A 14,955-nucleotide genomic window follows, 5' to 3' on the forward strand; every position below is an offset into this window, starting at 1 on the left:
GGGTGTGCCCAAACTAGACATACCAAATTATATTTTGTGCAACAGGGGATGGGTAGTGCATTCAGGCTACAGACATTTTCAACAGAAAACCCATTATTTGCAACATCACTTGTCAGCACAGGTGCCCTGGTTCAAGTGACCCACCCCAGTTCTGGGAATGGAAAAGCTGACACAGGACTATGAGAGACTAGGTCTGATATCATCTGAGCAGGAAATAGAGAAGGCTGAACTTTATTTATTTTTCTTTCTTTCTTTTTTTTTTTTTCCCCAAAGATTTATTTATTTATTTGAGAGAGAGAGAGAGAGAGAGAGAAAAGGAGACAGAGTGTGCGAGTGTGGGGAGGAGCAGAGGGAGAGGGACTTCAAGCTGACTTCCTGCTGAGCTAGGAACCTAACTTGGAGCTCTGTGGGCTTGACCTCGAGTTCCATGAGATCATTACCTGAGCTGAAACCAATAGTCAGATGCGTAACTGAATGAGCGACCCAGGCACCTCTGAGAAGGCTAAACTTTAAATAATCCTAATAATTACTGAATCCTTCTGACATTGGATGGTTAAGTAAAATTGCAGTAAATGTATATGCCCTAATTACTTATATTTGGTAAATTTCAGATGAAAAATCTTGAGAGAGACAGAGACAGAGAGAAGCACACTTGTAACACACAGCACTTTCATTCCTGTAGTTATAAAATATCTTTCAACAGGGATGATACTGGATAGACCCATTAAAAATATGTTATAGTGGAGTGTTTCCAGCTCTACCAGAGGGGGAAGCTCAAAGACATCATTAACAATAATTCTTGATATTACCATAACTTTGGAGAATTTGATGTTTTATGAGTGAATTCACGGGCTTAATTATACAAACTCTACTATTTCAATATCCATACTTTTCAAAAGTTTTGTGGCTCCACCTTTCCAGAGTATTGTTTTGAGATGTTTATGGATTTTGCCAAACCCTAACCATCTGTTGTCTAGCGAATGACAATGTTACATCCTCTCCAAAGCATTTTTGCTACTCTAAATAAAATAGCTCGGTCCTCTCTATACTCCTACACTACTTGGGCTAGATCTCAATTCTGGCATTGAACATAATTACTCATTTACGTGCCTCTCTCCTCTAGTCCATGACCTCCTTGATCTTAGAGGCCATTTTTTATTTCTTACTAGCTCATTGCCTGATATTGATAAATTTCATGGAGTTAAATTTAGTTTTTTTCTTTAAAGATTTTTAGTTTTTTTCCTTAAAGATTCTTTCTTTCTTTCTTCCTTCCTTCCTTCCTTCCTTCCTTCCTTTCTTTCTTTCTTTCATTTGAGAGAGAGAGAGAGAGAGAGCACAAGCAGGGGAAGCAGCAGAGGGAGAGGAGATGCTGGCTCCACGCTGAGCAGGGAGCCCAAAGCGGGGCTTGATCCGGGACCCTGAGATCATGACCTGAACTGAAGTCAGATGTTTAACCAACTGAGCCACCCAGGCACCCCAGTTAAATTTTGTTTAACATTGCCAAACAGTGTTTCTCAAAGTGTGGTCCTGGTATTATCTGTATCAGAATCACCTGGGTGTTAGCTAAGAAATACAGATTCTTGGGGCACCTGGGTGGCTCAGTGGGTTAAGCCTCTGCCTTTGGCTCTGGTCATGATCCCAAGGTCCTGGGATCGAGCCCCACATTGGGCTTCCTGCTCAGCGGGGAACCTGCTTCTCCCTCTCCCTGCCACTCTGCCTATTTGTGCTCTCTCTGTCAAATAAATAAATAAAATCATTTTTAAAAATCTTTTTTTAAAAAGAAATACGGATTCTTAAACCCAACAGCAGACTTACTTAAACAGAATCCCTGGGTGGGACAGAGGATTCCAGAATTTTTTTTTTTCTTTCATCTATTAAGACTCTAGATTTTTATAAGGACTCTAGGTGATTATTATTTTTTTAAAGATTTTTTATTTATTTGATAGACCATACAGAGATCACAAGTAGGCAGAGAGGCAGGCAGAGAGAGAGAGTAGAGGAAGCAGCCTCTCTGCTGAGCAGAGAGCCCGATGCGGGACTCGATCTCAGGACTCTGGGATCATGACCTGAGCTGAAGGCAGAGGCTTTAACCCACTGAGCCACCCAAGTGCCCCAAGGACTCTAGATGATTATTGTACACAACGAAATTTTTTGGTAACAGCTTTAAGATATAACCCATATACCATACAATTCACACATTTGAAGTGTACCATCATAGAGTTCTTTTTCTTTATTCACAAACTTGTACAACTGACAGCTATTTCTCATGCCTCCCGGCACTAGGCAACCCCTAAGACAGTTTATGTCTTTATAGATTTGCCAATCTGGCCACTTCATATAAATGGAATTATACAGTATGAGGTCTTTTGTGATGGTTTCTTTCACTTAGCATAATGTTTCAAGGTTCATTCATGTTGTAGCAGGCATCAGCTCCTCATTCCTCTTTATGACTGAGTAATATTTCATTGTGTGGATAGTCTACATTTTATTTCTCCATCAGTTGATGGATATTTTGGTTGTTTCCACCTTTGGGGCTATTATAAATAATGCTGTTAGAAACATTTGTGTATAGCTTTCTAATATCAATACTTTTAAAAAGTCTCTGTGGCTCCATTTTTCCAGAGCTATTGTTTTGAAATGTTTATGGATTTTGCCAAAATCCCAACTATCTATTTGTCTTGTGATTGACAATGAAATGTTTTCATTTCTCTTGGTTATATGCCTAGGAGTAGAATGTCTGAGTCATACAGTCACTCTAGGATTTGCCGTTTGAGGAACTACCACACTGTTTCTTAAGTAGCTGTACCATTTTACTTCTCTACTAGCAATGTGGGAAGGTTCCAGTTTCTTCCCATCCCTGTTAGCACTTTCTGTATGGTCTATCATTTTTATTGTAATCATGTGGATGTGAGGTGGTATCTCATTGTGGTTTTGATTTCCCTTATGGCCAATAATGTTGAGCATCTTTTCGAATGCTTGTTGATCATCTGTATCTCTTCCATGGAGAAATGTCTACTCAAGTCTTTTGCCCATTTTTAAATTGGGCTGTCTTTTGATAACTAAGTGGTAAGAGTTCTTTTTTTTTTTTTTAAATTTGATAGAGAGAGCAAGAGACACAAGCAGGCAGAGCAGCAGAGGGAGAGATTGAAGCAGGCTCCTCACTGAGCAGGAAGTCTAATGTGAGGCTCAATCCCAGGACCCTGGGATCATGACCTGAGCTGAAGGCAGTTGCTTAACCAACTGAGCCACCCAGGCGCCCCCGGTAAGAGTTCTTTATACATTCTAGATAGAAGTCCTTTATTAGGTATTTAATTTACAAATGTTTTTTCCCATTTTGTGAGTTTATCTTCTTAATGGTATCCTTTGAAGCATAAAATATTTTAATCTAATAAAATTTAATTTATCTATTTTTTGTGATTGCTTGTACTTTGGTGTCATATTTTAGAAGTCATTGACTAATTGAAAGTCATGAAGATTTACATCTGTTTTATACTAATAGTTTTATAGTTTTAGCTCTTACCTTCGGGTCTGATCCATTTTGTACTGAGTTTTGTATATGGTGTGGGGCAGGGTCCCACTTCATTTTTTTAAAAAAGATTTTAGGGGCGCCTGGGTGGCTCAGTGGGTTAAAGCCTCTGCCTTCGGCTCAGGTCATGATCCCAGGGTCCTGGGATTGAGCCCCACATCAGGCTCTCTGCTCTGCAGGGAGCCTGCTTCCTCCTCTTTCTCTCTCTGCCTGCCTCTCTGCCTACTTGTGGTCTCTGTCTGTCAAATAAATAAATAAAATCTTTAAAAAAAAATAAAAAAAGATTTTATTTATTTATTTGGGAGAAAGCGAGTGAGTGAGAGTGCATAAGCTGGAGAGGGACAGAGGGAGTAGAAGCAGACTACTCTGATGAGCAGAGAACTCGACATGGTGTGAATCTCAGGACCTTGGGATCATGACCGGCTGAGCCATCCAGGCCTCCATACATCTAACTTCATTTTTTTTTTTTTTTTTTTTTTTTTTTTTGGTTCGTGACTATTCAGCTGTCTCAGCAACCTTTAGCTGAAAAGACTATCCTTTGTCCATTGAATTGTTTGATGAAATCAATTGACCATAATGTGTGGTACAATATTATTTTAGACCCATGTGTTTGCTGGAATTGTGAGCTGATCATTTTTTTTTTTTTTAAAGATTTTATGTATTTATTTGACAGAGAGAAATCACAAGTAGTGGGAGAGGCAGGCAGAGAGAGAGAGGGAAGCAGACTCCCTGCCTAGCAGAGAGCCCGATGCGAGACTCGATCCCAGGACCCTGAGATCATGACCCAAGCCAAAGGCAGTGGCTTAACCCACTGAGCCACCCAGGCGCCCCTGAGCTGATCATTTTAAGAAGAGTAGTACAGGATAAAGTAATGAACCTCAAGCTACTTTCATGGTCAGTAGTTTTAATGTGCATTTATAACTCCAAATTTGGTGTGTATGGAGAAGTTGTGAGGATGGAAAGTGATAAGGTAAGGGTGACTGGGGAAGGCTTATGCTTTATAATGCAAACTATTTCATTCAAGAAACTTACTTGGCAAAATGGTCTTATAGCGATTTTTAGTTCCATGACGGGGAATGTCAATTTCTTTGGGATCCACAAAGTTCATTGGTATTTCCTGCAAAAATAAATGATATCAAATTAGTATATCTGATGCTGCCACAAAGAAAATCTTCACAGGGGGCCATCTGATCCAGAACCCTATTGAACTTCAAAGTCATTTATAAAACAACAGACTACCACCTCTGGTTGACCAACACCCTTCCTTTCACAAACATATTAGCTGCACCCTGGCAAGTTGACTCTAAGAAACAGCTCGCTGTGTTAGAAAGTATTATTTTACATACGGTTATTAAAGAAACATATAAAATTTTTATTAGATTTTTAAAATTCTGTTCTGACATAATTGCTAGAAATATATATAAACAGCTGAAAATGGACAATGTATTCAAATTTTAAAAAACTTCATGTAAGTTATCAAAAATTTCATTATGATGGATTCTCTTTTAACATTGTATGACTCTGTCAGGATTATTAAAACCTCCCTCTCCAAATGGTAAATACAAAGGGATTTTTTTTTTTGATTCAAGTGATGGCAATATAATTTTTTTTGTATTAAGGAATGGATTATGATTGTATTGTTCCATTTGTTTTTTGTTTTGTTTTTTTTTTCTTTTTTAAGTTTAAATTCAATTAATTAACATATATGTGTTACTGGTTTCAGAGGTAGAGGTCAGTGATTCATTGTATTGTTCCATTTGTTGTTGTAAATGCAATATTTTTAGTGAAGGGATTCCAGACACTGTTTTCTTCTTCTTAACAGGAATACAAATGTTTTTACTCAGAATATGTCATGGGCCTCAAATGACTGGAGAGGAACAATTAGAGCAGAAATGGCTCTGTGGAAGTGAATTAGATCTTAAAGGTGAGCATCTATAGATGACTGGGACAATGAAAGTCATTAGCCAACGTTTTCAAAGGGTCAAAACAAATATGTAAAGATCTGATTAGACAAAATAGAGGATCTCTAGTTAAAATTCTGGAAAAGATTATTAGATAAATGTTAATGTGAAACAAAGGAACTTATTTTTAGATCACGTGAAATACTATTTTCATTACTTGAACTTTCTTCAATGGAAAATATAACTCAACAGCCTAATATTCACTGAAATGAAAGAAATTATCTACAAATGAATTCAATTTGATGAAAGAAATTATCTACAAATTAATTCAAATTGTTTTCAGTCAGTCTGGAAATTTGAGATCATGAATATGGTCTACAAAGAGGAGTAGTTTGCTTTTTAAATATCATTTCCTAAATTTGCATTATTTTAGATATTTATAATATTCATCCCTACTCTCTGCTTCAATGAAATATTATAACTTCCGAGTTCCAAGTTACCAAAAGAAGCGAAATTGTTGAATGTTCAGTAGAAAGCACACATTTATGTTTGGTAATTTCAAGCACATCAGTCTGTTTTGGTAAAACCATGACAGATCTTTCCTCCCCTGCTTCTTCCTGCTTTATGACAAGCACCGACAATGACCATCTCCCAGTATTATCCTTCTCTTTGGTATTCCTTGTTGGTCTCATCTTTCCTTTAAAGGCTTATCCCAAAAAGCCTATCTGTGGTTTTAGAAAAGAATATTGGATGTACTTTTGGCTAGCTGTGTGACTGGTTCTTTCATCTCGCTAGGTTTTCTTCATATGTGAAAAGATGACACACTACAAAGTCTAATTTTAAAAACTCCATGTTCATCTTTTACCTTGGATGCTTAATAATAGTTGAAGAGGCTATTGGTAATACTAGCCCACTGCTAGATATGTCATCATTAAAGTGGTTGCAAATATCTGAGCAGACCCTGGAATGATCAGTTTATTAAAATCAACAGACTTGGATTAAAATGTACAACTGATATACCTAAAGTGATCTACAAAATGGATATTCCCTTTGGACAATAATTAGATCTAAGAAGTTCTAAAGCTCTCTGGGTAGACATGTGTTTTTCCGAATCAACTTAGTCACCAGCAGCCCTGAGGGGGTTCCCTGAATATGCAGTGAACAATAAACAGCAGGCTCACCATGAATTCACTTTGGAGTAAATGTGAACTTGCCACGACGTCCCTCAGCTGTGATCTTGTGAGTATTCGGCTGGCTGACTGCAGATACTCCATTGCCACTGTCTCCCGTGGGGTTGGGGTAGCCACAAAGGGTTCAACATTCCCCAAGCTACTCATGTCCAATGTAAGAGATACGTTGGACCCCCGTCTACATTGGGGAAGACCGTTAATACGTTTAGAAACCACATGAGTTATTTTGATCACACAAATTTGTCTTTCGTACATATGTACTCACTATTTAGTGAGAACTTTTCCAGAAATAAGGACCAAATGTCTTTTTCTCTTATGGTACCATAGACGAGTATACCAACTATCTACAGTTTCTTTATAGGAAACTGGCAGGTTTTTTGTTGGAAATAAGTCTGAATTGAGAAAATGCACTATAATTTACTAATGATATACTTGCTAGTAATATTAAGTGAAAAATTCAGGAAAAGAAACATCACATTTGGATTGAGAAATGATGTATAACACAAACCAGCTTTATTTTCCGTATGTCTGAGAGTTCAGTATAGAAATCAAATAGCCATTTCTGACATCAATATACTGTACACATGATCTCACTGGACACCGGAAGCTCAGAGAAAAAAAACACTTTGGTCCACATTATTGCCATTGAAATAGAAGTTAAAAGTTTTAAAATGTATGTACTGTTTATAATTCTGAGTGAATCCCTAAAAAAATAGCATCCGTATTTTCCATTTATGTATGTATGTGTGAATGCATGCATATATATGTGTGTGTGTATGTGTATGTATTTATTTAATTCTGTGATAAACTCCTGAAGATATTGAGATCACAGACTCTTATTCTGAGTTATAATTTATCTTCCCTCCATAATTTTCCTCTTCTAGTTGGGAGATGAGTTGGAGCTCTTCCAACTTGTAAAGGCCCCTTGTGTCTCGGATAGAAGGTGTGAGTGCCTCTTAACAGCAACACTAGCTGTGTGGAACCAAGACTGAGGGTCAAAGTCATAGATTATACTCACAAGAACTATTAAATTTAAAGGACCTTAGGTATTTCTGAGATGATCCAATATGTTGCTTAGTGGTTGGTATTCCAAGGAAATGGAGAATAGGGAAAAACAGGTCAAAACAAATGTAAACAAAGACAGTAAGAGCAAATACTAGGCCCAGGATATTTCATTCGAAGGGTGCTTTACACGCTTTCTAAAGGGCACGACATCAGGAAATACTCATGTGGCTAGAGCTTAATTTTCAAAAACCCATTGAACAAAAGCATGTTAAGTTCCTTCCTCTTACGAATTGATATGTAATGTCATTTTTGTTCATTTCTAAATGGTTTATAACTGTAGTTTTTGGGAGTTTAAAAAAAATTTTTTTTTTCTAATTTATTTGAGAGAGACACAGAGTGAGAGAGCATGAGAGGAGAGGTCAGAGGGAGAAGCAGACTCCCCATGGAGCTGGGAGCCTGATGTGGAACTCGATCCCAGGACTCTGGGATCATGACCTGAGCTGAAGGCAGTCGCTTAACCAACTGAGCCACCCAGGTGTCCTATAACCATAGTTTTAATTCCTACTTTGGCTTGATGTTTATTTAAATTTTTATGAATTTATCTTCCTTATTAATTTCTAGTAATAGTAAATGCAAATCATCCAACTTCTAATGTTTGGAATTTCTCAATTTTTTCTTTGAGACAAATACTGTGATAATTTTTTCTGAATATTTCATAGATACTTTTGGAGGCAACTGAACTGATTACCTATTTATATCTATCTCTCTATAAATTTATCTATGCACATATATATGTATATATACACACCACCTTATTTATATTATTATAATGTATAATAATTTATTATATATTATATATACACAAATAGCCATTTCTGACATCAGAAATGTCAGAAAAAAAAATATATATGTATATGTATATATATGTATATATATACATATATATAATATATAATATATATTATATTATTATATTATAATATAATATATATTATATTATATAATAATTATATGTTATTCCAATCTATTTTTTCCTACTGGATTTCTCAAAGCCTGAGATGTATGTGATCTTCCCCAACACCTGTATTGTTATTTTTCTTTATATCCCTGGCAATTTTTACTTTATATATTTCAGCCATTGTTTTATTTGAAAAGATTAGCAATTACATATTTACTATCAATTTTATCAATATTAAGTATTTATTTTCCTATTAATTCTACATTTTGTCTCACATCTGACTTTTTTCCCCAGTTTTATTGAGACAGAATTTATATATAGCACCATATAAGCTTAAGGTAGACGACATTAATAATTGAATTACATATATTGTGAAATGATTGCCACAATAAATTTAATTAACATTCACCATCTCCTATAGAAACAAACAAAAACACCTTTTCCTTGTGATGAAAACTTAGGATCCACTCTCTTAACAGCTCTCAAATGTACCATACAGCAGAGTTAGCTATAGTCATCGTGTTGTACAGGACATCATATATATTACATTATTTATTACTTATTATTTGTCTTAAATGGAAGTTTGTATCACCTTCCTTCAATTCACCCTCCTGTCACCTCCCACCTCTGGCTTAAAAAAAATTAATATTGATGACTTGTCTTTTTTTTTTTTTTTTTTTGGCATGTTCTCAAAATATCTTTTCTAGTCTTTTTTTTACTATGTTTAATTCTTTTGAATCACTGTTAGGGATTAGGGGATAGCATACTGGATACCCCATAAAATATCACTTAGCTGTTAGAAGAGTTTGTCCCCCATCATCTTGTGTGTGTGTGTGTGTGTGTGTGTGGCTGTTGTGAGTGATGGACAGGGCCCCTGTGATTTTTGAGTAGGAAGTAAACAGTTGAGGAGGGTGAAGAGTGGTTCTATTCTCAGAGCAAGAATTTTTATCTATTTTTAGTGGGAAAGCAGTTTGTACAAGTTTTTCAATCCAGTTCCTCTGGCCTTTAAATTGTCAGAAATTCCTTCCTAATTCTGATAATACATTGTTTATTAGGTTTTAGTGTATTTGTAAGACTGCGGCTTTTGCTTGCTTCATACATTTTTTTAGTAAGGAGTTGGGACAGGCCATTTATAATCAGATGCTGTTTTAAATTATTATTCCATCCAATCAATCTTCTGCCCCCAAAGAGTAAAGCGTCTGCAGTCTGTCCATTGAGTGATACTCTGTGCCATGGTGGTCTAGTAGAAAGGGAGGTCTCTTCTATCCAGAGTGGGCAGAGCTGTGCCAGGAGCAGGCATTTGAGTGAAGCCTTGAAGTTAAAAGTTCATAGATAAATTTTCCGTAAGAGGTTATTCAAGGAGAGAGCCCGGCAGGAGAAAAAAAAAATGTGGAAGCAGGAAATGATAAGGCATCTTTGAGAAATGGCCTATAAGCAGTTTGAGCTAGAGTTCAGTTGTATAAAAGTGCATTTTGGAGTTGGGGGGCAGGGTTAGGTTGGAGAAATGAGAGAGAAACAAGAGTCACAGACGTAAGAGTATAAAATGCTTGTCCAAACCCAGAAAAGAGAATTTCAAATGTCAGCTTATATAAACATCTAACAGGGCTTTCCACAGCATCCCCTGCCCACACTTGGGGGATGAGAAGCCTCTGAGATTCCATGTCTAATAGGGTCCATTTGATCGAATGAACATAAGTTCCACAGCTTCTGTGATAAAGTGAGAGCCATGAAAGCATTTTCATGCAAACTGACTTAGTAAGGAAGAACGACTTTTGTCTGGCAAGGGAAGGAAGAAAGGAAACTAATATTTATTAAACATCCATGATTTGCCAAGCGTTGTTCTAAGCACTTTCACATATGCTATTGCCATCTCTGTAACAGCTCTCTGAGGTTATTACTTTCCCCATTTTATGGGTGAAGAAATAATTAACTTAGGAACATGAACATGGAACAAAAATTCAATCCAAGCTAGACTACGAAACCCAAGCACTTTCTGATTCACTCCCCAAAAGCAAGGGTAGGGTGGGCAGATTATGTCAGGCTAGCCAGTGCCCTACGTGGAGCTGGGGGTCAGCTGTTAGGGGAAGGTCAAGACAACTGAAATCTAATGTAGAGGCAGGGTACTAGTCAGAGTATGAATTCCAGCCTCACCGTCAGATTTGTCTGGGCTCAAATCCTGCCTCTCCCACGTCCTTCTGGTGGACCTAGCTTTGTTGCATCAGAATTTCTTCTTCTTTTATTTAGTGAGTAATTAAGGGTACCTTCTTCAGAGGCTTATTCCAAGGATGAACCCGACAGCGTAAGTACACTGCTTCTAAGAAGTGTTGCCTGGCAATTATTTTGGGTGATAATGGAATAAAGTCCAATATAACTCCCACCTTTTGCCTCCCTAAGGGATCTACTTTGAGAGATCTTTGCAGAAACACAAAAATTGTTTATGCTGAGATTAACGTTTTGAAATGAACTGAATCTACACATTTGTTACTCCAGAAAAATACATCCTTCTTGATAACCTACTTATCTAAAAATTTCCCTTTATTATGGCAGATCCATTTCTCCTGAACCCTAAACAATTTCAGAACACTTCACCTCAACATCTCAGCCATTGTCTTGAAGCTCAATTATGGAATTAATCATGTACAAGCTGTTGACTGTGCAGACAGCCTTCTTCAACAGAACAGCCCTTATCAAGGTAGTTCTCTTCTCTCTTGGCCGTGAAATATTACCATAGGACGTCATTAACTTGGAAAAATCTCTGCTTTTGTTAATTTTTATTTTCAAGGAACAAATTAAGTTAATTGAAATACAGTGGAATTAGAAAATCAGATCAGTAGAATCAACTCAAAATATCTGTTCACTTCTTAGTCATGTCTTGTGCTTGCAGAAGACATTAAACACACATTTATATATGTTTTAAAGTGCTATAAAAGGAACACGTGCTCCTTGCAGAAGATCAGTGGAACTTAGAAGTTTTAAAAAGGAAATTAGAATCACTCAGTCACATAAACTTCACTCTCTTTTAAACTGACTTTTAAATTTTGCTATGTTAATGGCAATCATGGCAGTGACTTGTTTTAAATTTTATTTCTTTGGTTAGAAATGGGGATAAATACATTTTGGTATAATTACTGTTCATTTATCAGTCCTAACCTTTGATACTTGTTTGTGCTCTTTCCTAATGTTTACATTGGAGCATTAATGTATTTATTGTTGAAGACTATGATATACAAGAAATTAAATATTTCTCAGATGTATGTGTTGCATATATACGGTATATTATTGCCTTAAAACACCAAGGATTTTTTAAAAGTTATATCTACATTCAAACATATCAATCTTTTTTTTTTTTTATGGTTTCTTGCACTGCTTTAACAGACATACAAATTCTCCTGGAAGCTTAATTTTTACTAAAAGTCAATCTTTTAATCTAGTTCTAATTTATTTTGGGGTAAGGTAAAGGTGTGAATCAACTAGATTTCTTTCTCCCAAATCAAGGTGTCTAACACAGTTCACTGAACAATTTGGAGAAGAGAGGTGTTTTATAATTATCGAATCTTAGGTTTTTAATCAGCTATTACTGACTAATGATCTGGAAGACAAAATGCCACTTTACTGAACTAAGAGAGAGGCATTTTTTTCCCAGTATCCATAAACCAGTGATAAGAAGTAAGGATCGAATCAGAAAGACATTTCAAAAACAAAACAAACATCAGAAGTTAAGAGAAAATACAAATTAAGATGCGGGGGCTGGGATAAATCTAACAGACTTAGAGGGAAAAAAAATCGACAGAAATAATAGGAGACCTGGACTTTTAATAAAAACAGAATGTGGAAAACTAAGAACACAAAGTCCTACTGAGACTTTGCTTCTCCTTTGTTATGTAACTCTGGAAAAACTGTTTAGACTTCTTTATGCCTCATGATTGCTGTTGGACAGAGGGGAACATAATAAAAAGCTTTATCAAGCTCCTGTGGTAGCACCAATTATTATTTATGCCAAAAAAATAAATAAGCGGGAGGAAATTCAAAAGATACCAATGCAAACAATTGAAGGAAAAAGCAAATTCTTAAGGAAAGGTAAAAGGAATGCAATAAACAGCATACTAATTACAATTAAGTAAAAAGGAAAACATGTATAAATATTATGGCCCAGGGCCACACATCCATTTCAGCAAGGGCTTATAAACAGTGCTCTGCTGAAATTGTTCCATTCTGCACCACTGCTCTTAATGACCAAGAAGTGGGAAGAAAATACAGCTAAAAATATAAGAACACTACAATTGACTTTGAGAATAACTCAAAATTAAGCATTGATTTTCCCAGTAGTCGGGGCTGTGTGCTGAATTTTAGAAGCTGGGTTTAGGCAGAAGGCTTATAGTCTTCAGCCCTCGGGCCAGGAGGCTATGCCCAATTCTCAGATACGCTGTTCCCTTTGCGGTGCCTCGCCCAACAGGACCAGTGAGACTTCAAGCCTGGCACCTTGCTCAGTTCCAGATAAGGAATGGAAATGGGAGTCTGAGAATAAAAGGAAACAAATGATCATTTTGCCCGTAGCCCAGGAAGATGTGCTTCTGAAATTACTGGATTAAGAAATTAAGTTTCAATGGGGAGTGGTAGTAGCTGCTTATCTTGAAGTATTTGAAATGAGAACGGAAAAATACGCCCCTGAAGATTATAAGAATTTAGTCCAGAATGAAATCGAAGAGATGTGATCTTTGAGAGCTTTCCCAACCTTTTGTGGTCGTCATACTGTAAAAAATAGACGTGATTCATTCAGAACTGTCTCTATAGCTATGCACATCTCAATCCTACATGATGAGAAGTGAGACTTTTAATATTGGCGTCCTCTCCAGTTCTGAACTGTTGGGAGACTGAGATGTTCAGTCCTGCCTTTCCCCCTCCTGGTGTGCTCCCTTTATGATGCTCACAGATCTGACCGTCTTGGCTTTATTCCAAAGGTGAGCATGCGTAAGCCCCTCCAACTCCAACTTGATTTTTTTTTAAATTTAATTTTGTTCCATTTGTCTGCATTTTCTGTTTTTAGGGTACTTTTAATAAAAAGAAAGAAAAAAAGAGAAGTTTTTACTCACTTGCAATAACAAAGGAGGAAACAGTGGTGAGATAGAGACTTCAAGTCCCTTTACTATGTGTGGCTTGAATAGCCCCCATGGTTCTTTGAAACATCTGATTCTACCCTTTTTAAGTTCCAGAGGTCATGGTATTTAATGAACGGTTTGCTGTTCCTCTCCACCTCCTTACCTTCAAATAAACTATATATAGTACTAACTCCCTTTCTGGATCACTTGACAGATGAAAGGGTAAAATTAAAAAAAAAAAAAAAAAAGTTAAGGAGTGCTAGGCGTTTTAAATTGTGGCTTAAATTCAAAGCTCTTGGAAAGTTAAATGTGACACAAAATGCAGTGTTACTAATTTCTAAAAGCTAAAATAAATGAATAGATATTGTGATCATCCATCGTAAAATTTCCCAAAGGAAATCCTGTAGGGAAGAAATGTAACAAGGTTAAAAGAGACCAAGCACAGGCCCAGGAAGATGACAAATGAATTTCAGCCTAAAGCAAAAAGAAAATCTCACAATGAAGAGAACATTTTTTTTTTTTTTTGGGAGGGGTGGGAAATGATTGATTTCCCTACTTGAAAGCATCTACTTCACTAGGTAGAATGCTGCTCTCCCTTTTGAGTGATTAGATAAAAATTTTTGAATTCATACAATATCTGATTCTTTTATGCAATGTATAGGACAAGGTGAAATTGACAATATCCTTCTTTTATTGTTTGAAAACATAAAAGTCAGTGGGTGCCTGAATGGCACAGTTGGTTAAGCCACTGACTCTTGGTTTTGCCTCAGGTCATGATCTCTGGGTCGTGAGATCAAGCCTCAGATAGGGCTCAGCACTCAGCAGGAGATCGCTTAAGACTCTCTCCCCTGCCCCTCCTCCCCTCTAAAATAAATACATAAATCTTTAAAAAAAAAAAAAAGTCAAAACAATTGTTAAAAAAATAAACATAAATTGAACTTGTTATATTTTTGTTGGACCACTGACCTTGGACTGTGAGTTTAAATCAGCGCTCTGCACTTCACTTAAGCTCTTGGGACCTCAGACTACTTAATCTGTAAATGCAGCTGATAATAAAACTCACAGGGTCGATTCGCATTATAAAAGTTAAAGAAACAAAGATATGTGAACATTTCCAGCCCGTATCTGGCATACAGTACACGTCTGTGAATGATTATAATAGCTAATGATGATCATGTGGTAATTCTTACTTTACTCTATCCTTAAATAGCTATGTGCAAGCTATATGGCATAAACGTTGCTAAATATTTGAAGAAGGCAATATTGGAAAAGTTGGTTA

At 36.5% G+C, this 14,955-nt stretch overlaps 1 protein-coding gene across 4 annotated transcripts in view; it reads right to left on the minus strand.

Moving 5' to 3' along the window:
- The window catches only part of PTPRR (protein tyrosine phosphatase receptor type R), a 241,843-nt gene that overhangs the window by 39,302 nt on the left and 187,586 nt on the right, over positions 1–14,955 (minus strand). For all 4 annotated transcript variants that reach the window (XM_059186321.1, XM_059186322.1, XM_059186323.1 and 1 more), the window contains 2 exons: positions 6,609–6,795; positions 4,559–4,643 (listed from right to left, as the gene is read on the minus strand). In XM_059186321.1, the coding sequence (XP_059042304.1) occupies positions 4,559–4,643; positions 6,609–6,795 (272 nt within the window). The remainder of the gene's footprint in view (positions 1–4,558; positions 4,644–6,608; positions 6,796–14,955) is intronic.

The sequence above is a fragment of the Mustela lutreola genome, chromosome 8, assembly GCF_030435805.1.
Source record: "Mustela lutreola isolate mMusLut2 chromosome 8, mMusLut2.pri, whole genome shotgun sequence".
In the NCBI taxonomy this organism is placed as follows: domain Eukaryota; kingdom Metazoa; phylum Chordata; class Mammalia; order Carnivora; family Mustelidae; genus Mustela; species Mustela lutreola.